At 39.7% G+C, this 24,099-nt stretch overlaps 2 protein-coding genes across 5 annotated transcripts in view; both read left to right on the top strand.

The window, feature by feature from the left end:
- LOC131164992 (uncharacterized) overlaps nucleotides 1–24,099 on the top strand; it is a 221,741-nt gene that overhangs the window by 68,331 nt on the left and 129,311 nt on the right. For all 4 annotated transcript variants that reach the window (XR_009139382.1, XM_058122576.1, XM_058122575.1 and 1 more), the window contains exons 31-33: nucleotides 78–368; nucleotides 11,672–12,322; nucleotides 12,426–12,617. Coding sequence is in view for 3 of the 4 variants with exons in the window: in XM_058122576.1 (XP_057978559.1) it covers nucleotides 78–368; nucleotides 11,672–12,322; nucleotides 12,426–12,617 (1,134 nt within the window). In the remaining variant the exon portion in view is untranslated. The remainder of the gene's footprint in view (nucleotides 1–77; nucleotides 369–11,671; nucleotides 12,323–12,425; nucleotides 12,618–24,099) is intronic.
- LOC131164993 (uncharacterized) lies at nucleotides 3,846–6,754 on the top strand. The gene is made up of 4 exons (XM_058122577.1): nucleotides 3,846–4,851; nucleotides 4,941–5,790; nucleotides 5,882–6,000; nucleotides 6,104–6,754. Exons 1-2 carry the CDS (start codon nucleotides 4,104–4,106, stop codon nucleotides 5,633–5,635), a joined length of 1,443 nt encoding a protein of 480 aa, XP_057978560.1. The 5' UTR covers nucleotides 3,846–4,103; the 3' UTR covers nucleotides 5,636–5,790; nucleotides 5,882–6,000; nucleotides 6,104–6,754.

The following is a 24,099-nucleotide window of genomic DNA, read 5'->3' as shown; positions in this document are numbered from 1 at the left end:
TGCAAGTTAATCCACGCTGCACAGGAAAGCTGGAATGATATCTTTATTTCTTACAATGTACATTCTCACTTGTTTAGATAGAAGAATTGAAAGCCGCTTTGTCAAACAAAGAATACCAGATAATTACGGAATGTGCATTGTCCAATATCTCTGAGACTCCAAATCTTGTACCGTCATTGGACCATGATGCTGTTGCATCTTCAAGTGATTTGGTTGAACCACTTGTTTCTCAGGCTCCAGGTGCTGCTGAATCTGAAACACAAAATGGGGAAGTCTGGGTGGCTTTGAAAGTTTCTGTTGTCATTGATCTCATTGAATTGTGCCTGCATTCTGGGGTAGCAAGAGATGCATCTCTGGCCACTGTTCAGGTATCAAATTTATCTTTGTAAATTTGTTCTATTACGGTCCGTTTATGAGCTTGTCTTTAGTTTGTTGGAATCTTGACCGAAATATTTGAAGAATTTACAACTTAAGTGATCTCAGGAGCCTTGTTTGAGTCTGCACTTCATCAATTAGTTGCTACTAGTTGAACAAATTTGGATTTGGAGTATGTGAGTGATATTGAGGGTGAGCCTTGACCCAATGGTTAGGGTGCTACATTCAAACCAAAAAGGTTGGAGGTTCAAGTCTTGGAAATCACCTATCCAATTGTGGAGGTAAGCCTGCATACACCATGCCTTTTCCTGACCCTTTTGACTCAAAATACTGTCAAGAAACACAACTGGTTCGATCATAAGCTTTTATGGAGTCCAAGTTACGTACAACACTTCTCCTATTTCTGCTCCTGGGATACTTGACAACCTCATTTGCAACCAACACTGCATCTAAAATGTGTCTACCACCCACCAATGCTGCTTGAGACGGAGAAAGGGTAGGGTTTAACACAACACACAAATTTTTTTGCGCAGAATCTTTGTCAAAGTTTTATGCACACTATTCATTAAGCTAATTGGCCTATAATTCCTTGTCTGATGACCCCATCGGCATAAAACTCTGCAACCAAGTTCAAAAATCATTCTTCACATTCCCCAACAATGATGTGAAAGAAGGCTATGGTAAGTTGTAAAGTTAAAGATGTGGGAAAAAAGAAGAGAAGGGGAGGAGAAAAAAAGGAAAAATTGGGCGGTTGTTTCCTAGAACCTATGTACACCAAATGATGACTTAAGGACAAAAATATTCCCATTAACACAATCTAATTACTAAAATAACATATTTCTAAAACCCCTCAAGTTGGAGGTGTATAAATATCACCTAACCTTAGCTTGTTACAAATATTAGACAAGGTGGGCTTAAATGAAAGCTTCCTGAAAACATCACGCAGCTTATTCTCAAATTTCATAAAAGGAGTCCTCACGACCTTCTTTAACACAACATCTTTTACAAAATGACAGTTTATTGAACTCAGGGCTTAAGCCCATGAAAAACCCATAGATCCCCTTTCTAGTCTACAGGCTATTCTATGTGATTGGAAATTCTTATTGACAAGAACTTTTAGAATCAGTGGCCCTATCTCTGAAAGGGGTCCCTCATTCACTTGGTCCCATAGAAGCCCGATGATGAAATTGTCAGGAAGCCAAGCCCCAACGGTCTTTATTCCCTTCGCTTGGAGCTAGATGCATGTAATGGCATAGCATAGTTTTGAGTGAAGCTGTGAGCAGTGCACTAGCATTTTATGTGCTTTGTCCTCTCTTGAAACATTCAATTGCCAGCAATATAAATGGAAACTTGATTATCACAAAATATATCTTTTAGCTTCACTACCAAAAATCCTATATTTGACATAAGAGACTTTGGCCTCAAAAGCTCACACACAGTATGAGCTATACCTTGATAGTGTACTTAAGCACATAGATTGTTTCTTGCTATGCTAGGTTACAAGATTACTTCCCACAAATGTACAATATCGAGTAGTATACCTTTGGTCATCAATAGAGCTAGCCTAATTTGCATTTAAGTATTCCACTATATCATAGTTTCTATTACATTTACATATCAAATCTTTGTTGCGAGAGTGCTTGTTATATTACAAAATCCTACCAACAACATTCCAATGTGGTGGCTTGGGATTTTATGACCTCCCCAATCCCACCGTAAAAGATATGTTAGATCTAGTTACATTCACGTAGATCAACTTACCAACTATATCTACATTTGTTTTCAAAGTCTATTCTAACATCCCTAGATAAGTTCACATTGGGATCCATGAAAGTATTGACTTGTTTAGCTCCCAACAAACTAGTCTCACTTAACAACTCCGAGGTATATTTTAGCTGAGATAAATTCAACCTTAGCATATACTGTACAATCTCAATAACAAGAAAGTGACACAGAGCACTCAAGCCCTTGATTTGATGCATTGTCCCCTATTTTCAGACTAAGGATTATGAATATTGGAGGAAAATGAATGACATATTTCTTTGTAGTTTTGGAATAGCATGGAGCCACGAATTACTGCGAACATGATTTTTCATAGAACAACCAAGGCTGTGTGGGATGATCTTCGTGAAAGCTTTTCGCAATATAAAAATTAGCTTGTGTTTTTGAGCTATATGAAAAGTTTTTCAAATATGGCCAAGAAGGTAGGTCCATTAGTGAGCATTAAAACACTTTAAAGTGTACAACAACAACAACAAAAAAACCAAGCCTTAAGTCCCACTAGGTGGGGTCGGCTATATGAATAATTTTTTGCCAATTTATGCAATCATGGACCATTTCTTTTGACAGATTCAAGGATATTAAATCCTTACTATCTCCTCCCAAGTTATTTTAGGTCTAACCCTACCCCTTCTATTGCCCCTCATAGTAACTAACTTACTCTTCCTCACTGGTGCCATAGTAGTTAAAAGCGCGCCCTAGGCGCAAGGCGCAGTGAGGCGATGAGGCTTACGCCTCATACCAGGTGGGGCGAGGCGACTTGCAAGAGGCGACCCTAGGTGAGACGAGGTGCAGTGGGGCGCCAGGCGCCGTGAGGCACGCCTTGTGAATATTTAGTCATTTAAAGGAGAGAAATAGCCCAAGCCAGACCCGTATCCCTCATTCGACTCAAACGAACAGAGCCCTAGCCCCTTTTGACCCTTCGAAGCCCTTCGTGAGTTCGTTTGCGAGCCTTTGAACCATCCGGAAGCCTTCGTGACTTCGTCTTCGAGCTTCGAACTAGGATCGTGAGTTCATCTTTGACATTTTGAAGAAGCACGACCCTGCGTGACTTCGTTTTGAACCGGCCGGAGCCCTCGCGAGTTCGTCTGCCTGCCTTCGAAGCAGCCGTGAGTTCGTCTGACTGCCTTCAAACACGACGTGAGTTCGCCACGTCATCTTCAACATTTTGAACCAGCTGCAAGATCGTCTTTAAGCCTTCGAACCTTTGTAAGTCTTCTTCTTCTTCTTCTTCTGCTGCTGCTGCTGCTGCTGCTTGCGTCCTGCTGCCTGCTGCTTCTCTTCTTCTTCTTCTTCTTCCTGCTGCCTGCTTGCTGCGTGCTGCTGACTGCTGCCTGCTCTTTTTCTTCTTCTTCTTCTTTATATGTAAGCTAATAAATTAAATATTTGGTTAATTAATGTAAGCTTATAAATTATAACTAATACATAATATTTATTCTTTACTGAAATTTAGCTACTGTTTTTTAATTTGTAATATTTAGTTTAATTAATGTAAGTTTATAAATTATAACTAATACATAATATTTATTCTTTTTATTGAAATTTAGCTACTGTTTTTTAATTTGTTTGGAAATGCATTATATAAGTCTTAAATTTTAAATGGGTTATTGTTTGGATTAGGCTATTAGCTACTAATACAAAATGAGTTATTGTCGAATTTGCCTTAAATATATGATGCATTGTTTTTTCAGTTAGGATACGGGATGCCAAGTCTAAAATCTTAAATGGATTCTAGTTCTGGATGTGAGGCCTCGGCAAAGAAAGATTCCGCATGGAAGTATGCACATTTGGAGGATCAGAAAAATAGAAATAATTTGACTTGCAATTTTTGTGGTAAAGTCACAAGGGGAGGAATATTTCGGGAAAAACAACACATTGTCGGAGGATTTTGAAATGTGAAAGAATGCTCTAAGTGCCCTACTCATGTACGTGAGGAGATTAAAGAGTATATGTTGAAGAAAGATATGGAAAAGGAGGAAAATGAGTTATTGCCCAACTTTGATGATATAGATCATTACGGTGAAGATGAAGAAGATGAAGTTCAACAAATTGACATTCGTGGCAAGAGAGTGCTTACTGGTGATGAAAGTAAAAGATCATACCAATCCAACTTAAAGAAACCAAAACAGAAGGGGCCTATAGACTTGTTTTTTACTCCTAAACCAAAGAAAGTGGTTCAAGCTAGGAAAGAAGGGAAGATGAAGCAAACATCAATAAATGAGGCGTGCAAGAAAGAACTAAGAAAAAAGGCAATGGGAGATTTTGCTAGGTGGATGTATGATGCTGGAATACCATTTAATGCTGTACGTCTGAGCAGCTTTGCAGTGGCACTTGAATCGATTGGACAATATGGTCCTGGAATAAAACCACTTAGCTATCATGAAGTGAGAGTTCCTTATCTAAAGGAGGAAGTTAGTCGAATGAAAGAGTTGTTGAAGGTCCATAAGGAGGAATGGGCAAAATATGGCTGCTCAATTATGTCTGATGGTTGGAGAGATTCGGTTGCTAATAAGGACATAATAAACTTCTTAATGAACTCTCCAAGGGGATCAGTATTCATCAAGTCTATTGTTGCTTCTAATCTTGTCAAGAATGCAGATAGAATGTACAGATTACTTGATGAGATGGTAGAGGAAATTGGAGAATCAAATGTGATTCAAGTGGTCACTGACAATGCGTCAAACTATGTTGCAGCAGGTAAGAACTTATTCCTAGAACTACTTTCTATAGTGTATATATTGTTTATTTTAATATTTTAATGGCTTCATTCCTTGATTTTTGAACAGGGAGATTGTTGGAAGCAAAGAGGCCATATTTATATTGGACACCGTGTGCTGCTCATTGCATTGATTTAATTTTGGAGGATATTGGGAAGATGCCTTCAATTTATGCAACTTTGAAAAGGGCAATTTTTTTGAATGGCTATATCTATAACCGTGTTGGCATTGTGAACTTGATGAGACAGTTCACTGGAGGAAAGGAGTTACTAAGACCTGCAGTTACAAGATTTGCAACTGCCTTCATCACCCTTCGTTCAATCCACCTTCAAAAGAACAACTCGAGGAAGATGTTTACCTCTGAAGATTGGAATACTACTAAATGGGCAAAGGAGGCAGCTGGCAAAAGAGTAGCTACTATTGTTTTGATGCCTACTTTTTGGAGTACCATTGTCTATGCTCTTAAGTTAACAGGTCCACTTGTTCGTGTACTCCGTTTGGTTGATGGGGAAAAGAAACTTGCAATGGGATACATTTATGAAGCAATGGATAGGGCTAAGGAAGCCATAGCTAAGACTTTTGGTGAGAGGGATAAATTCAAGGAGGCATTTGAAATTATTGATACGAGGTGGGGATGGCAAATCCATCAACCGTTGCATGCAGCTGCACACTACTTGAATCCAACTCCATCAACCGTTGCATGCAGGTGCACACTACTTGAATCCGGAATTTTTCTATTCAAACCCCAACATTTTGCAAGATGAAGAAATTATGACGGGTTTGTACAAATGTATTGCAAGGTTACTGCCAACTATTGAAATGCAAGATAAAGTTTCAAATGAGTTGGAAAAATACAATGCCGCTAGTGGCGTCTTTGGAATTAGTTTGGCAGTGAGACAAAGGAAGACAAAAGCACCAGGTAAAGTGGCATTTGTACTACCTCTTTCTTTTTAAAAATTATTTTTGCTATTTACCTAGTAGGTATTCATTTAAAATTTATTTTATAACAGCGCAATGGTGGATGGCATATGGATCAACAACTCCAAACTTGCAAAAGTTTTCTGTGAAAATTCTTAGCCTCACGTGTAGTGCTACTGGCTGCGAAAGAAATTGGAGCATATTCCAACATGTAAGTCATTAGTATATCATGGATTAATTATTAAAGAACAAGAACTACCAATCTACTGCTTTTTAGAATTATTATTAACCATATTACTTTAAACTTTTTGCAGCTTCATAGCAAAAGGAGAAATAGGCTATCCCAGCAACACTTGAATGATTTGGTATTTGTGAAATATAATCGAACTCTGAGGCGTCGATACGACAAACGTGACATCATTGATCCCATCCTCTTAAAGGACATTGATGATAGTAATGAGTGGTTGATTGGTAGGATGGATGGCGATTCTGATGAGGATGATGAACTTGTGTTTGAAGATGATAATTTGAATTGGGATTCTGTTGCTAGAGCTGCTAGACTAAATAACCCCCCGCATCACACTAGATCAAGAATAAGTACAAATATGCCATCATCGTCTAGAGGAAGAGGAAAAGCTTCATCTAGTAGTGCAACCAGTGCTAGGGGTCGGACCACAATGTTGGAACTTGTAGATGAGGATGGAATCCAAGTGGATAGTGCAGAGGAGACGGAAGAGGAAAAAGATGTTGGAGAAAACAATTCTGATGATGAAAAGGAAGATGATGATATCTTTGCCGACTTAGTTGATGATGAGTGATGAGTGATGATTGAGGAGGATTTTTAGATTTTATACTTTGAAATCTTTTATTGTACTCTTTTCTTTTGATGTTGAACTATGTTGAGTTGTTGATGCTTTTGGGCTTCGTCTTGGCAATTTTATTAAATTTCCAATTTTGTTATTGAATGTTTTGGCATTTTAAATTCTAATATTACTAGATATTCATATGTTCATATATAAATTACCCCAAATAAATATTTTACACCATTTTAATAATTGTGCGCCTCACCTTTGTGAGGCGCGTGCCTTCGCCTCGCACCTCGGCTTCAAAGACCCTTTGTGCCTCAGCTCGCCTCGCGCCTCTGACTACTATGACTGGTGCACTATGCGGGCTACGTTGCAAGTGTCCATACCATCTTAGTCGTCCCTCCCATATCTTATCTTCTATAGGAGCTACACCTAACTTACCGCGAATATGTTCATTCCTTAATTTATCTTTCAATGTTATGCCACTCATCCATCTAAGCATTCTTATCTCAGCAACTTTTACTTTTTGGATATTATGTTTCTTCGTCGCCCAACATTCCGATCCATATAGCATAGCTGGTTTTATAGCTGTCCTATAAAACTTCCCTTTCAATTTTAAGGGTATTTTTCGATCACAGAGCACACTTGAAAGGTAGAGTTCTTGGCTTCAAGTTTAGAGCTTTAACCCATCTGTGATCAGATTCTTGTTGGTGATTTGATACCATCTATGAAAGAAGCATATGCTAGAATCCGATGGATCACCAATGATGTCGCTCAGTATTCTTTTCAGGCTTCTTCCCGTGTTAGTTTAGCCATGGTTAACAGTATGTTTAACCCTGGTTGGGGAAGTGTTGGAGGATGAGGACAAGGTTTGGATGGCGATCGTGGCAAAGGTAGTGTATTAGGATAAGGGGTTTGTCATGGCAATTCTCGCATTTTCATATATTATGGCAATTATACTATTGATCGATGTTTAGATCTCCTTGGAAAACATGCTTTTGCCTAAGTCTTTTGCCAAGGTTGATTCTAGTGCTGGATCTTCAAGTGTACTTGGCCACTTCACAAGGGATTTAAGACTACATTTTCGTGTCCTGAGAGAAGTATAACAATCTTTTCTACATTGTTCAACAACTCCAAACTTAGTTTTCTACATCTAGTGCTATTGTTGCCTATTCAAGTACTACCAGGCTTGTTGCCTCATCCTCTTCACTCTTGGTTATTGATTCTGGTGCGTCCTCCCACCTCCTCCTATTTGATAGGTATACTTCATTTATTTTAGTTCATAAGACCCTCTACTTTACTCTCAAAGGTTACTCTTGCTGATTGTTTGGCTATGCTGATCTCTCGTTGTGGTAATATTTGTTTGTTTCCTTCTATCCCTCTTTTTGTTTTGTTATATGTGCGTAAATTTCTTTGAACATGTTATTAGTTCGTCAATTAACTAAATCTCATAATTATTTTTGTGAGCTTCTTTCCTTCTCATTGTGTTATTCAGTATCTCTAGATAAAGAAGAGGATTGGCAAAGGGCTTGAGAAGGATGGCTTGTACTATTTTGATGGCAGTGGAATTCTTGTTATATGGGTTCTACAATTTCTACCCATGGCGCTTCTATAGATTGTGGCATGCTTGTTTGGGACATCCATTACTTCAAAAACCACAATTTTTTCAAAAAAAAAAAAAAATAACTTTTTTTTTAAATATTCGAGTTTGTTTCTCATTTTGAGTGCTTTACGTTTCAATTAGGAAAGCATACTTGTTCATCTTTTTCATCTAGAGTTGAGTCTCGTAGTAAATCATTGTTTTCTCTTATTCACGTAGAAATTTAGGATCCATGCAGTCAAGAATTTGATTGGTCATTAATATTTTATGCCCTTTTGTGGAAAATTTTTCATGTATGACCCGAATCTATGTTTTAGAAGACAGTTATGAATTTTGTGATGTATTTACTCAATTCTACTTGGAAATAAATACTCAGGTTGCCATTAGTATTCAAAATTTTCAATCTAGAAATGCACTTCAATTTTCTCAACATAAGCTTTAATCTTGTTGCTTGGTAGAAGGAATTCTTCATCAAACATCATGAGTACATACCCGTAAAAATGGGGTAGGTGAACTTACTGAAGTAGCTAGGTCTCTGCTATTTAATATGCATACAACAACAACAACAAAACCAAGCCTTTAGTCCCACTAGGTGGGGTCGGCTATATGAATCCTTTTCCGCCAATTTATGCAATCATTTACCATTTCTTTTGACAGATAGAGGGATATTAAATCCTTACTCACTATCTCCTCCCAAGTTATTTTAGGTCTACCCCTACCCCTTCTACTGCCTCCCATAGTAACTAACTCACTCTTCCTCACTGGTGTACTATGTGGCCTACGTTGCAAGTGTCCATACCATCTGAGTCGCCCCTCCCTTATCTTATCTTCTATAGGAGCTACACCTAACTTCTCTTTCAATATGTTAATGTAGATATGACTTTTTTTTAGGGGACTCCTTATTTCTCTAGGGTTGATTCCTCTGTAGATGAATATATTTTGAGCCCATCAATGATTTTAGGCTCCCCCCTAGTGCATTCATCTTCCTGCCCCAAACCTTATCCATCTAGAGAATACTTCTACTACTCATCATTATATATTGACCCATAGAAACAATTAAGGGTTAATAAATGACAAGAAGCATGCCTAGACATCACTACCACCATGCAGCCGCCTCTTCTGCCCACCACTTTTTTAACTTCTAGCTCAAGATATCCATCCCAACATGAGTAGGATTTTCCGATTGCACACATGAAAGCTAATTGAACATGTACTTGGTCATTTTGTTTTAGTTCTTCACTTTTGTAGTCCTATGCGTTCTTTTGCCTTGTCAATGCCCTTTGTCTTTATTCCTTCCTCACACGTACTTGCTAACATTGGGTAGAAGCATGCAATGGATGTAGAAATGGATGCTTGGACCACTTAGGGTACTTGGGATTTGGTTGATTTTACTCTTGGTTAGGAGTTGGTTAGGTGTCATTGGATCTACCCCATCAAATATCTTATTGACGTCTTTATTCAATTACTTGAGTTTTTATTAGTTAGCAAGGGGTACACTCAATATGCTATCAATTATTTTGGGACTTTCTCTCTTATTGTTAGATTAAATTGTTTCTATGTGTTGATCTCATGGAGATTAATTTTGATTGGCCCTTATACTAGTTGGATGTGGAGAATGTCTTCTTGTACGGAGATTTGCATGAAGAGGTATACATGGTGCAACCTCCTAGATAAGTTGCTGAGGGGGAGGATGGTAAGGTATGTAGGTTGCGTAAGGCCATTTATGGTCTTAAGCAGTCTCCTCAAGCTTGGTTTGACAAATTTAGTAAGGTCGTCTCCCCATTTGGTTTTGTTTGGTCCTCCTTTGATCATTTAGTCTTTGTCAGCCAAAACAAGACGTGTAATAGTTTTTGGCGACATCGTTATCATTGGTATTCACTAGTCAGGAAAGGATGTAAAGAGTGCTTCAAGAAAATTTTGAAATCAAGTACTTAGGTACTCTGCATTTTTTCTTGGTCCTGGGATTGTACGGTGTAGGAAAGAATTGAATCTATCTTGCCGAAGATATACCTTGGACTTGCTGAGTGAGACTGTTATGTTGGATTCATATGGATCTCAATGTGAAGTTGTCTAGGGATGTTCCGGACTTTGAAGAAAAATGTGGGACATGTGGTTGGCAAGTTGATCTACTTAATCTAGTGCTGAATCATAATACTGTACTATTGCTCATACCATGAATGAGCTTATGTGGTTGAAGTCTCTTACGTTATAGATGGATTCTTGGTGAAGAGCCCATAGATATGTTTTGTGATAATCAATCTGCCATTTAAATTGCTAGCAATCCAGTGTTTTATGAGTGGACAAAGCACATTGAAGGTGACCCTCATTTTTCGAGGGATGTTGTGTTGAAGGTTGCCAGGACTCGATTTGTGAAATTTGTGGATCTGTTAGGTGATGTTTTTGCAAAGGAATTTTTGAAGCCTGCCTTGTCTTGTGGTTGTAACAGGCTGGCATTAGGTGAGATACACGTCCAGCTTGAGGGGAAGTACTAGAAGAGATGAGCTATTCTTGTAACAATGTTGTGAGTGGGAATATTTTTGTCTTCAAAGTTTTTATTATTAATATAAGAGGGCTGACTTGGAGCTGAATGTGATACTGCTGCCTTCTTTTTTTCTCCTCCAGGACTCCATCTCTAACTCTTCAACATATATTAATGCAAAAGGGAACCCCTAGAATCTATTGTATTCTTTTCCATCTCAAGACTTCCAAGGATCATTAAGATTGGGTGCAAGAGAATGTTTCACTGCTTGTGTGGTTTTGGAATGGCATGCATCGAATTGCTACAATGAGCTTGCTAACATGATGTTTCATAGAACAGCCAAAGCTGTATAGGATGATCTTTTGAAAGCTTCTAACAAGAGTAAAGAAAAAAAGAAAAAAAAGAAGAAAAATAAAACAGTTTCGAGACATTTAAGAAAAATTCTTCAATTTGACCAGGAAGGTAAGTCCATAAGTGAGTGTTATAGCACGAAGAAGTGTATTTGGGAGGAACTCGATATGCTTGTCTTTGTGTTGAGATGATTAACAGGCACTGACAAAGTTCTTGGCTGCCAAGTTTTTTCTCTAGGCTGGGTACTGAGCTTCAACTCATCCATGATCATGCCAGTGAGTCCATGCCATCTATGAATGAGAGATATGCTATAATCAAATGGATCACTGGCTTTCAGTCCATTTGCAAGGTTATTTCCTCAAGCATATTTAGTTAGAAAGCTCATTTGGCTGCATTTTTCATCTAGAATTTTCTTACATGGCTAAGGACCTGATTGGTCATGATTATTTTGTGTCCTTTGTAGGAGATTTTTTTGCATATGACTTGAATCTATTTTTTAAAATACATGCGTGAATTTTTTAGTGCATTGATTCAATTCGAACAGGAAATAAATTCAGTTTTGACATTTATAAGGTAGATTCTTCTGTTATCCTATTACCATTTATATTAGTTACTGGTTTGATCTATTGGCATTTGGTTATTGCAGGTTAGCGGTGCTTGGCTCCTTTACAAGTCTAATACACAAGGAGAAGGTTATCTTTCTGCAACACTTAAGTGTTTCAGTGTGATTGATGATCGTGAAGGTACTGAACATGAATTTAGGCTGGCGATAGGAAAGTCAGAGAGCATTGGATATAGTCCTCTATACTCCGTAACTGATGGTGAAAACCAGCCCATTGTTGATGCAATTGTTACAAGAGACAATGGTGCTAAACCAGTACCAACAATGGTTATTCTTGATGCTAAGTTTAGTCAATCGTCAACATCTGTATCCTTATGCATCCAAAGGCCACAATTGCTTGTTGCCCTTGATTTTCTGTTGGCTGTTCTTGAGTTCTTTGTTCCAACTGTTGGCAATATGCTCTCAAACGAAGAAGATGAGAACTCCTTAAGCATAGTTGATGCAATTATTCTGGATCAGTCAACTTACACTCAACCCTCATCAGAATTCTCACTTTCTCCTCAAAAACCTTTGGTTGCTGATGATGAAAGATTTGATCATTTTATTTATGATGGAAGGGGTGGAACATTGCATTTACAGGATAGACAAGGATTCGATCTCTTTGGCCCTAGCCTGGAACCTATAATATATGTTGGAAATGGGAAAAAACTGCAATTTAAAAATGTTTTTATTAAGGTATTACTTTGTACCCAACACAATGTATGTTGATCTATCTTCAGTGTGAATGTTGTAAATAATCTGGCAGCCAGGATAAATTGTGTCTATATTATTGCTGCAGAGTGGGCAGTTTTTGGATTCTTGTATTTTACTGGGAACAAACTGTAGATATTCTGCATCAGAGCATGATCAGGTCTTCTTGGAGGGAGGGGATGAAGCTCCTTATATGGATACTTCAAGAGAAAGTATTAACAGGGCACCGTTGCAAAGCAGTGCAGTTGATCGATCAACAGAGTTAATTATTGAGTTGCAGGTGGAGTATTATTTAGCTTAAAATTTTTCTATTCGAGCTTTGTTTATAAAAGTTCTGTAATGATCAGTTCTACAATTCGTTTCATTAAATTGATTTTCATTTTGGTGGATGCAGGTCTGGTTTAACAATAAAATCTAAATTTATTGAGTGGGTATAATATATTTTTTATTTTTTAAAATGATGTGACACTTTTATGGAACTTGGGGAATGTTGATGCATCTGTAGATGTTTGTTGCTTGAAGAAGGAAAAATAATACTAACTATTTTTTTTTTAATATGAAATGAAGGGATGTCGAAGTTCAAAAGTGGAATTTTGTGCAGACTAGCTTATTTTTTATTTGATATCCATGTATTATTTATTTATTTATTTTCGCTTCTGTTGAGTTAATACTACATGTAAAAGCTTAATTTGTTGGGTTGTGGCCAACAATCTCTGTGAAGCCTTAACAGTTAACAGTACCCTGCATGGGCAGTTCGATCACATATGGCGGTAAGAACCATGGATAACATCCATTAGAGGAATATCAAAATCCACTTCAGAACTTTAAGGGCCTGTTTGCTGTTCCATAACCTTTTCCCTTCTGTTTTTGTTTTGTTTTTCAAAAATTTTAAAATTGGCAACAATAAATATGTTTGCTAATTTTCAAAAATAAGAAAAAAGGCAACAAAATGGCATCATTTCTAGAAATTAGGTACAAAGCCTTAATTTCCCAAAAGACTCTTCAATTTGCTTTCAAAACAAATTGAAAAATAAGTTGCAGAAGAAGGGGTGCTGAAGTAAGTCTTTCCCTACTTGGGAGTTGAGACACAAGTTTGAAATCTGGGTCTTGCTTTTTGTTACCATTCCTCTCCAATCCCTCACTCATCATGCTGCCAGTGAGTCTCCTTCTCCATCTTCTCTACTACCTCTACCTCTTCCTCTCTCTCTCTCTCTCTCTCTCTCTCTCTCTCTCTCTCTTTTGAGAGGATATATTTGTATTCTCTCCGAGAATAAATCAAAACAGGAAGGCTGCTTGTTGAGAATCTGTGCAGTCTGTGATTTCCATATATTTTCAGGTGCTTCCCCATTGCCAATTAACTCAAAGCTCCAGCCCTTGACCCAAAACATAGGATTTGGTAACCATGACTTTGAGACTGTTTTGGTTGGTGTTCTTACCTTATGTTAATGAGTGTGAGTTAGTATAGTGGTCACTATGATGTACATGATACATATTATAAATAGAAAGGGAAACCTATTGCTTTTTTAGGTTCGTAGTTTACAATAAACTCCTTTATTCTCTTTTATTCCCTTGACATTGTATCAGAGCAATGATCCTAAACCCTTCCTAAAGTCATCACTATCATTGTTAAAGCTTGTTATACATTGTTGGCCCACAACCTAACTGCTTAAGCTTTTAGGTAAAGTGGTAATCTAACATGGTATCAAAACTGGTTATTGTGTTCCCTGTGATGGGTGTTATCTATTGGGTGTTTATCTCGAGGGAGTATTAAAGCTCAATATACATTGTTAGCCTACAACCAACAACTTAAGATTTTTGGTAAAGTGATAATCTAACAATCATTATGCACAATATTGCGCATGCCCAAGCCCTAAACACTGTGATGCATCAGGCTGACCCAACAACCATTGGGATCCTGGTGGAAACCTATCTCTTCACTGCCACTTCCATTGGCAATAGTTTCAGGCCTTCTTTCAACAAACCAACATCACAGCTGTGTTCAGAGTGTGCCTATTAGGTTACCTAAAATTTTTCATCTCCAGCTGCTAGCACACGCACCCTCACATGCTGGTTCACTGTTTGACAGCCTGATGCCATGTGTGGCACACGAAGAGTTTTCCAGTCTGTTGTTCACTTTGGCTTGGTTAGGTGAAGCTTTTACTCTGTCAAAAAGGCTCGTGGGTACCTTGTTTTCACCCATGTTCTGATCTGGAATGATTTTGTTAGTTCGGTAGAAATCCCAAGGATTATTATAAATCTCGAGAATAATGGGTCAATGATACTAGAGATTGTATAGGGATTTCTAGCCTAATACTTAGGCAGATTTCATGCTCCTATTGTAGGCAATTCTTTCCTTATTGATATACGGTTTGTATTATTTATAGAGAGTTGTGATTATATAGAATTAATTCAAGAAATACAGAAATCATTCATTATGATTTCATGGTATCAGAGCTAGGAGATTAAACCTAGCTATCAATGGCGGAAACCGCTGGCCAAAGCAGAGGTTCGATGACCTATGAATCTCATGAGGGTGAGAACGAAGCTATCTCCACCATGGGTTCAACAGGACTCGACAGCTCGTCCTTCCAGCTCACGGTGGAGAAGATGAATGGCAAGAATTTCCGAGAATGGGCACAATCAATCAAACTTGTGATCGATGGCAAGGGAAAGTTGGGATTTCTTACTGGCGAGTCATGGAGACCTGCCCTAACCGAAGCTGGCGCCCTTCAGAAATGGAAATTGGAGAACTCCATGGTCACGACGTGGCTGGCGAACTTTATGAAGCCGTCGGTTGGGAGGACTTATCTCTTCCTGCCGTCGGCGAAGGAAGTTTGGGATGCTGTCCGTGAGACCTACTCCAACTTCGAGAACTCCTCCCAAATCTTCGAGCTTAAGACGCGACTATGGCAGATGAAGTAGGGAGAAAGGGATGTTACGGATTGCTATATGGAGATGATTGCTCTTTGGCAGGAGCTCGATCTGAGTTTCGAAGAAGAGTGGGAATGCTCGGGAGATAGTGTCCGATATATAGAACGCCTCGAAAAATGAACGGGTGTTTGAGTTTCTTGTTGGTTTAAATTAGACCCTTGATGATGTCCGTGGAAGAATTCTGGGTCGTCGTCCCTTACCATCAACACACGAAGTTTTCTCAGAAGTGAGACGAGAAGAAAGTAGGCGTAAGGTGATGCTGAAGGAGACAGTCTCTATTGACCATACTGGACTAGAAATGTCTGCCTTGGTGTCTCAAGGGACTCTTCTAGGATCTAGTTCAAGCCAACAGAAGGGATGCCCCTAGTGTGAACACAGTCGAAAAACTGGCCACACTAAGTAGACGTGTTGGTAGATGCATGGGAAACCAGCTGACTAGAAGCCACGACAAGGCAACAAAAATCGGGGCTACCAAGCCACGGTTGATAATCAAACCAAGAGACCTCAAGGGGAGATAAGCAGTAATAGTTCCAATTCAAGCGGTGCATTTACCTCTTAGCAGTTGGAACAACTCTACAAGATGTTCTCTACCTTTCAGACTTCGGGTTAGTCTTCCACAAATATTTCTTCGGGTTCTTTAGCCCTAAGAGGTAATTTTTTGCAAGCCTTGAGTATAGCCTCTAGATCCAAAACTCCTTGGATTATTGATTCTGGTGCCTCTAACCACATGACTGATGCCTATCTTCTTTTCTCATCATATTCACCCTGTGCTGGAAATTTGAAATTTAAAATTGCAGATGGGTCACTCTCGTCTGTTGCAGGCAAAGGGAATATCCGACTCTATGACTCCATCACATTGGAGTCCGTTCTTCATGTTCTTAATTTATCTCACAACTTACTATCCATTAGCCAGTTAACTAAGAATTCCAATTGTTCTGCTAAATTTCTTCCCTCTCATTGTGTTTTTAAGGACCTATCATCGAGGAAGACAATTGGTAGTGCTAAGGAGTGCGAGGGACTCTACTACTTTGTGGAGGCTAATGTGAGTGAACAATGTCAAATTGCTATCTGTGATTTTGCATCTGTTCCTAAGGATAGTGATATTTTGTTATGGCATTTTAGAATGTGTCATCCCAATTTCTAGTATTTGACAAAGCGTAGGGCCGACTATGACACAAAGTAGTGGGATTATTCGTCATGTGATTAGAGGAACCTGTGTCCACATACCAGAGTTTAGTAGAATTGTTACTTTGGAGCCACATTGTTGATAATGCCGAAATTAGCATCTATTGCACCATTTCGGGGGTGCAGTAATTCGCTGTAGGAGGTGTAGGTATAGAGGAGTCACTTGAAGAAGAGCCTGGGGCCGCAAAAGTCACTGTGGGTGGTGCAATGACAGAAGTTTGTAATGTCTGGGCCTGGCGATTCTGTGGGCAGATACGACAGTCTTTGATAATGTGACCCTTCTTCTTGCAATAAGAGCAGTATTTCTTGGAACAATTAGCAGCGATATGCCCAAATTCTTTGTAGCAAAAACATTGCAAGGTGCTAGAATGCACAGGCAGTCCTCGTTGTTGAGCAACATAAGCCACAGGGACAGACCCTGAACTACTATGAGATTGTGCTAGAGTAACTTGAGTACTAAGCCGTTGTTCTTCACGAAGTAATTCACCAAAACAAACATCAAGAGAAGGAACAAGAGAGCGATTTAGCAGAGAAGACGAACAGATTCATACCTGGGGCGCAGTTTCATAAGAAACTGATAATGATGACTAGTCTCGTGAAGACGTTGAATAATGGGAAGAGAGGCAATAGGAACATTCGCAGTAACCCGATCGGAATATTCGCTCCAAATAGTTAGAAACGCCGAATAATTGTCCTGGATGGAACGATTGTCATGTTGAAACATGGAAATCGCATGCTCTAACTGAAAACGACAGACACCGTTATCTTGATGATATACTATTTCTAAATAAGTCCACATGGATTGAGCGTTGAGATAAGGTCGCTAGTTGGGGACAATATGTGGCTCAACCGAGCCAAGAAGCCAACACATAATCCGATCAAGCGCAGCCCCTGAAGGACAAGCCATTGAATCCTTGGCATCAAGCAAAACCCATGAAGGACAAGCCACTGAATCCTTGGCATCAAGCACAACCCATGAAGGACAAGCCATTTGAATCCTTGGATTTATCAGGATTGGGTGCACAATTTGTGCCATCAATATGACCCCAAAGATCTTTTCCCTTTAGGAAAAGTTCAAATTGAATAGCCCATGTAGAATAATTGTTGCCTATAAACTTGGCACACACAGGTGCAGAGTCCATGCTAAATAAAGGAGAAAATTGAGAAGCCCAAAACAAACAGACCGTGTCAAAAGAAAAATACTACCAGAAAATCAAGAAGCCCAAAAATAAATCAATGCAGGTACAAAGAAAGCCAAGATTGACTTGCCTGCACTAAAAACTAAATCTTGAACCAAGAAACCTGTAAGAGTCACAAGGACAGAGAAGCTCCAGAAACAACAACATAAAGAACCAAGATCAACCTTCCTGCACTAAAAAATAACTCTTGAACCAAGAAACCAGCTGTGCCGAGAGTCACAAGGACAGAGAAGCACCAGAAAGAACCAAGATCAACCTTCCTGCACTAAAAAATAAATCTTGAACCAAGAAACCTGCTGTGTTAAGAATCACAAGGACAGAGAAGCACCAGAAACAACAACAGAAAGCTGGTCCGATCGACCTGCCTGCACTAAAAATAAATTTAATAAATTGCAACCCAAGATACCCGCTGTGTCGAGAATCACAAGGACAGAGAAGCACCAGAACAGCAATAGAAAGCTGTTTTGACAGCCACTCAGCCATATAAATACCGAAGGACATAGATCCAAAAAATTCTAGAAGAGATACCTGTTGTGATTGCTTGACGAAAGTCACAAACAGCAATAGGAAACTGTTGCCTGCTTGCCGAGAATCTATAATGAATCTGCTAGTGTGTGCTGTATGATTGGATGAATTTCAATAGGAAAATGGAATGAATGATTGAATGGAGATTTACTGAAAGCAATAAAAATGGAAATGAAGCTATAGGTTGGTTGGTTCGAGAGAGCCACGCTCCAAAGAAACAAAGAAACAAAAAGATTCCCAATTTTCTAACTGACCCCCTATTCCCGCTGGTCCCCCAGCTTTACACATAACAACTTGTAACTAACTACTCTGGAATGCCCCATGGGCTCTACTACACTTGGCCTCCATTTGGCCCATTTACACTTAGACAACAATAAAGCAGTAAAATTGATGCTAAAGACTCAAGAGACTTCAACTCAGTGCCTAGCCCCGCTTCCACGTGATTAACGCTCTTGGCCCATGATGACCCGGCCCACGAAGAGCTTGTCCTGCGAAGATACGTCCCGCCCGAGCCCCTCAAGTTGCTCGACATCTTCTGTTCGAGTCCCCCTGCGAAGCGCCTCAGCCTGCTCGGTCCACATACAAAGATCCGAGCTCCTTGGAGAAGAATAGCTCCTTTGTGAAGTGCCGTCCGTTCGTCCCAGCTGAAGAGTCGCCCGTTCGTCCGAGCTGAAGAGTCGTCTGTTCGTCCGAGCTGAAGAGTTGATCTGTTCGTTCGAGCCCCTTAGTCTGCTCGGACTCCCCCCCTTGGCTTGAGTCTTGTAATCTCCCTTTTGGTCGTCTGCTTGTAGCCTCCCGCCCGTGCCACTTCTCCTCTCTGGTTGTCTGCTCGAACTCCCCGACCTTCCTCTAACTTGACCTGTAGCAATACCCTCCTCTTTTGAGCACCTTGCCCACAAGGTGAGGAAACTTCTCCTTCCACTTATGATACCACTTCCACACATCCTCCTTCTCATGTCCCTCATCAATTTTAACAGAAGCTCTCTTCAAAACTTCCCCTACTTTGACTTCTTCGAACCGGAGCTCAAATAACAACGAAGCCACCTTCTCTTCTTCATCCTCAGCTGTCTTCAAGGCTGCACTTGTTTTCAAATTGATACCTGCTTTAATGTAGAAATTAGCCACCATGGTGGAAGTGCTCCAGTCTAGGGAGATGTAAGGTTCACTCTTCATTTCTTCTAGAAGCTTCTCTATGTTCTCAATATCAAATCCTGTCCCATACGAGTTACTGCAAATTCTGTAGCTACAGTTATTAGGAGAGAATCCATTCTCCTTCATCCTTGATAGCACGTTAGGAATTTTCTCAAGCATGCCAGCCTGTGTGTAGAGACCCATGAGGTTATTATAAGTGAGATTTGAGGAGATAAAACCCATCTCATCCATTGTTATGCTAGTCTTTGCAATATTAGTTGCAATTATAACCTTTTGTATGTCATGAGGGGGCCGTAGAAACACTCTTTCTTGATTTGCAGCAGCTATGGATGACGGTAAAGGAAGAATCCAATCAAAAGATGCCCCACCAAATTGATATGTAGCAGTCAGTCTATCAAGCAACACATAAATTTCTGAGATTCCTGGCAAAAATATGAGTATGGCACCTTCGACATCAGTTTCATCAATATGGCAAACCAAGTCTTCAAGAAGATTATAATCAATCACACCTTCATTCAATCTTTTCAAATTAGGACAAGTCTGCTCATTGAATGATTGATAATTCTCAGGAATATAGTATGGATTAATATAATTGTCAGAGAGCAGAGATTCGTCACCCCAAGAAAATAAAATGAGATATTTCTCCCCCCTCTGGTGGCTCATAGGACCTTTTGGAATCTCTGCTTTCATGAATGACGTATATGGTATAGAAGCTAGAGAATTTGAAGCAAGATGGTAGTTGAGGCTTTGATATGTATCCTCCAGGAAGTTTTTTGTAACAGGATGTGTTCGGCCTTGAGCAGTAATAACTGTGCAATGACCAAAATATCTTGAAAATAAGTTTGAATCGACTGTTGCCAACATAAGGATAACTTTCAACTTCTGAGTGCCATCAGCAGATTGTTTCTCAACCAAATTCTTCAAAACAATATGCAGAGAATCACCCAAAAGAGACCGCTCATGCACTTCATCAACAATGACATGAGTAACAGCAGGCAAGTTGTTGTGCAAAATAGAAGCTTCGTTTTCTTATTCCTTGCGCTATCAAAATGAACTTGATAACCAAAGAGAGAACCATCCAAACCAGGTGAAGGTTCACAGCGCTCATGAGCAACTCTCTCAACCACGGAAATAGCTTGCTTATTAGAACCCACATTGACTGCATTATCCTTCCACATTTCAGATTCATCCTTTTCCTGTTGCTCCACACAGTGACGAGTTCAATCTTATTGAGATGGATGGTGTGACTCTAGAGTATCATCATCCCACCGCAACATATTGTCTGGATCCATCGATTCAGGTGTATAGTCTCCTGGGTCGAACACAACAAATTTGTAGTTTGCTTGAAGGAATAAATCTTTGTTGTAAGGCATAATTTTCTGCAGCCTTCTTGGAGGAGGAGGAAGAAGAGGAGGAGGAGGAGGAGCTCTTGTAATGTTGCGCGTGCACAGAAACACTAGATCTAGACACTTTCTTGCTGGATTGGACAAACTCAATCCCTTCTCGATCAGTTGAGTGAGTCTGGGACTGCAATTGGATTTTTTTTTATGCAAATTTCTTTTACCATTTGGTCCACCCATTTTAGTCACTTTATTGGACGACATATCCGAGTCTGCTGCAGCTAGAGCCAAGGGGTCTGCTCTCTTTGTACTATGTTTCTCCCCATCATAGCCCTCATAGTGTTGATGTTTGAAATCATTTGCCAAATGTCCTTCCTGGGCTTTCTTGGTTGATCTTCTGCTTGCTGAGCCACTTCCCACTCTCTGAAGGAGCTTCCAACTGCTGAGTAATAGTGATCTAATGTGCGGTAATGGATTCCAAAATCCGGTTTATGCAAGTTGCCTCTCCCATGGTCGCAGGAATTTGGCTTTGATACCAATTGTAATGAATCTGCTAGTGTCTGCTGTATGATTGGATGAATTTCAACAAGAAAATGGAATGAATGATTGAATGGAGATTTACTGAATGCAATAAAAATGGAAATGAAGCTACAGGTTGGTTGATTCGAGAGAGCCACTCTCCAAAGAAACAAAGAAACAAACAAATTCCCAATTTTCTAACTGACCCCCTATTCCCGCTGGCCCCCCAGCTTTATACATAAGAACTTGTAACTAACTACTCTGGAATGCCCCGTGGGCTCTACTACACTTGGCCTCCACTTGGCCCATTTACGCTAAGACAACAATAAAGCAGTAAAATTGATGCTGAAGACTCAAGAAACTTCGACCTAGCGCCCAACCCCGCTTCCACGTGATTAACGCTCTTGGCCCATGATGACTCGGCCCACGAAGAGCTCGTCTTGCGAAGAGACGTCCTGCCCGAGCCCCTCAAGCTGCTCAACATCTTCTATTCGAGTCCCCCTATGAAGCGCCTTAGCCTGCTCGGTCCACGTACAAAGATTCGAGCTCCTCAGCAAAGAACAACTCCTTTGTGAAGAGCCGTCTGTTCGTCCTAGCTGAAGAGTCGCTCGTTGGTTCGAGTTGAAGAGCCGTCCGTTCGTCCGAGCTGAAGAGTCGATTTGTTCGTCCAAGCCCCTTAGTCTGCTCAGACTTCCCCCCTTGGCTTGAGTCTTGTAATCTCCCTTTTGGTCGTCTGCTCGTAGCCTCCCGCCCGAGCCACTTCTCCTCTTTGGTCGTCTGCTCGGACTCCCCGACCTTCCTCTGTCTCGACCCGTAGCAGAATCACAAGGACATAAACTAAAGAAATAAATGGCAACCCAGAAACCTGCTGTGCCGACAGCCACGCAGCCACAAAAGTACCAAAAGAATGGAGAAAAATTCCAGAAGAGAAAACAAAACCACAACAGCCACAAAACCGAGAAGACAAAAACTTGAAAGGGAAAAAAAACCTAGCAGTCGGCTGGCTTTGATACCCTATCAAATATTTTGTGAATGGATGAATGAATTGGCCTTGAGTTCTGTATATTATATATAGACTTTACAAGAATGTTATACATGGAAAGTAAATAAGCTCTAGCATGATTCTAGCCCTATACATATAAACTATAATATGTCAAGCCCTATACATGTAAACTAAATATATGCTAATTGTACATGAATTGAAATATGAGGAAATAAATGTGGGCTGAAGTAAGGAAAGAAATATTTTCCTTTGCTGTTTGCTGTTCTGTTGACATGTAAACAATCTCACTTATTGACAAATAGCATGCTCATAGGAACAAAAATCCATATTGTTCAGTTAAATCTGTTACAAACTAACAAAGTATTCAAAATATGATATTTGGACGAAAACAAGGGTATTGAGAAGCCTTTTTGATTGACATAAGGTAATAACACTAACTGGTAACAATATCAAAGCCATGGTTTCTAGGTCCTAGTCTTTAGGTCAAGGGCTGGTGCATTGAGGAAATTGGCAATGTGAGATGCTCCTAAAAATTTAGGGGAAGCACAGATTGCATAGATTTTCGACAAGAAAACTTCCTATTTTGATTTTTTTTCATATAGAGAATGTTAATACCTCCTCTTATAGAGAAAGAGAGAATAGATGGGGGAGGAGGCTCACCGCATGCACGATGAGTGAGGGATTCGAGAGGGTCACAAAAAGTAGGATCCGACTTTCAAATTTTCTAGAATTTTTATGCACCTTGATATTGCTAAGGAGATATGGAATTTATTTAGGGTGCTATATTCTGGTGATCCGACTCAAATGTATGACTTGTCATCCAAAGTATTTTTCAGTTGCAGCAGGGTGACAGAGGTTGTCACTGAGTACTTTATTGAGATGAATTGTATGCATGAGGAACTCAACATTGTGCAACCACCTATAACATCTGATGTCTGTAGGAAGCAAAGGTAGAGTGGGGAGCAAATGACAGTTCATTGGGCCCTAGTGGGTTTGAGACCCAAATTTGGACAAGATCTTAGATTCTTGATAGTGCAGGGTTCCTTCTCTTCTTGATCTTTACCCTTGAGTACTTCGTGCCTTTTCGATAGCTCATTCCTCAGCTTGTAGTTCAGGCGTCTCAACTCCTAGTTTTGAGAAGTCTGTATTTATCATGTAGGATAGTTCTAGCAATCAATTGGGTAGTAGCATAGGTTCCTAGGGTTGTTTGGGTAATCTTAGGAGATGGAATTGATGTGTAGAGAGGCACCATGCAAATGTACTCGTTGGGGAAATTGCCCTCCGGGGGGGTTCCATTCAATTGAGCAATATTTTGATCTTTGTGGGCCCATGTGACACCAATGGATCCACTATAGATTCCACCTTTATTGGTTCAGCTATTGGAGAGCTGTGTATTATAGTTATGTTGCAGGAGGAGTATTTTGAACTCCTACTTATCAAGCTTCACAGCAAGCATCTCTTCTTTTTGCATCCCTTGCTTAGATAGGTAACCGCACAGCTTGCTTACAGTTAGTATCTTTCCCAAGGTTGATTCCTCTCTCAGTAATCATATGAGAGTTTCAACCAATTTTTTTCCACCCACTAGTATTGTGAAGACTTACCTCATGTTAGTGATGGAGCTTGGCTTGGATCTTTAAATGATAGAGGATCTACCACCAGTTAGTGCATGCTGGTTGGTGGTAACTTGGAATAGTAATAATTGATTTATTGTTGCAAGATTAAATTTTTAGTTTAAATGCAAAGCCATGACAAACACTACATGTGAATTGATTTGGGTTGAGAAATATGCTAGAAGCATTTGGGTTACAAGCATGGCGTTAAATTTTGGTAATTTCCCCAAAATTTTGGTTGAAATTTCAGACTTTAGGAGGGTTTGAAACAAACTTATTTATTTTTTGCAAACTTTCA

Source organism: Malania oleifera, chromosome 9 (genome assembly GCF_029873635.1).
Source record: "Malania oleifera isolate guangnan ecotype guangnan chromosome 9, ASM2987363v1, whole genome shotgun sequence".
Lineage (NCBI taxonomy): Eukaryota > Viridiplantae > Streptophyta > Magnoliopsida > Santalales > Ximeniaceae > Malania > Malania oleifera.
This window is presented reverse-complemented; position numbering and strand designations above follow the sequence as displayed.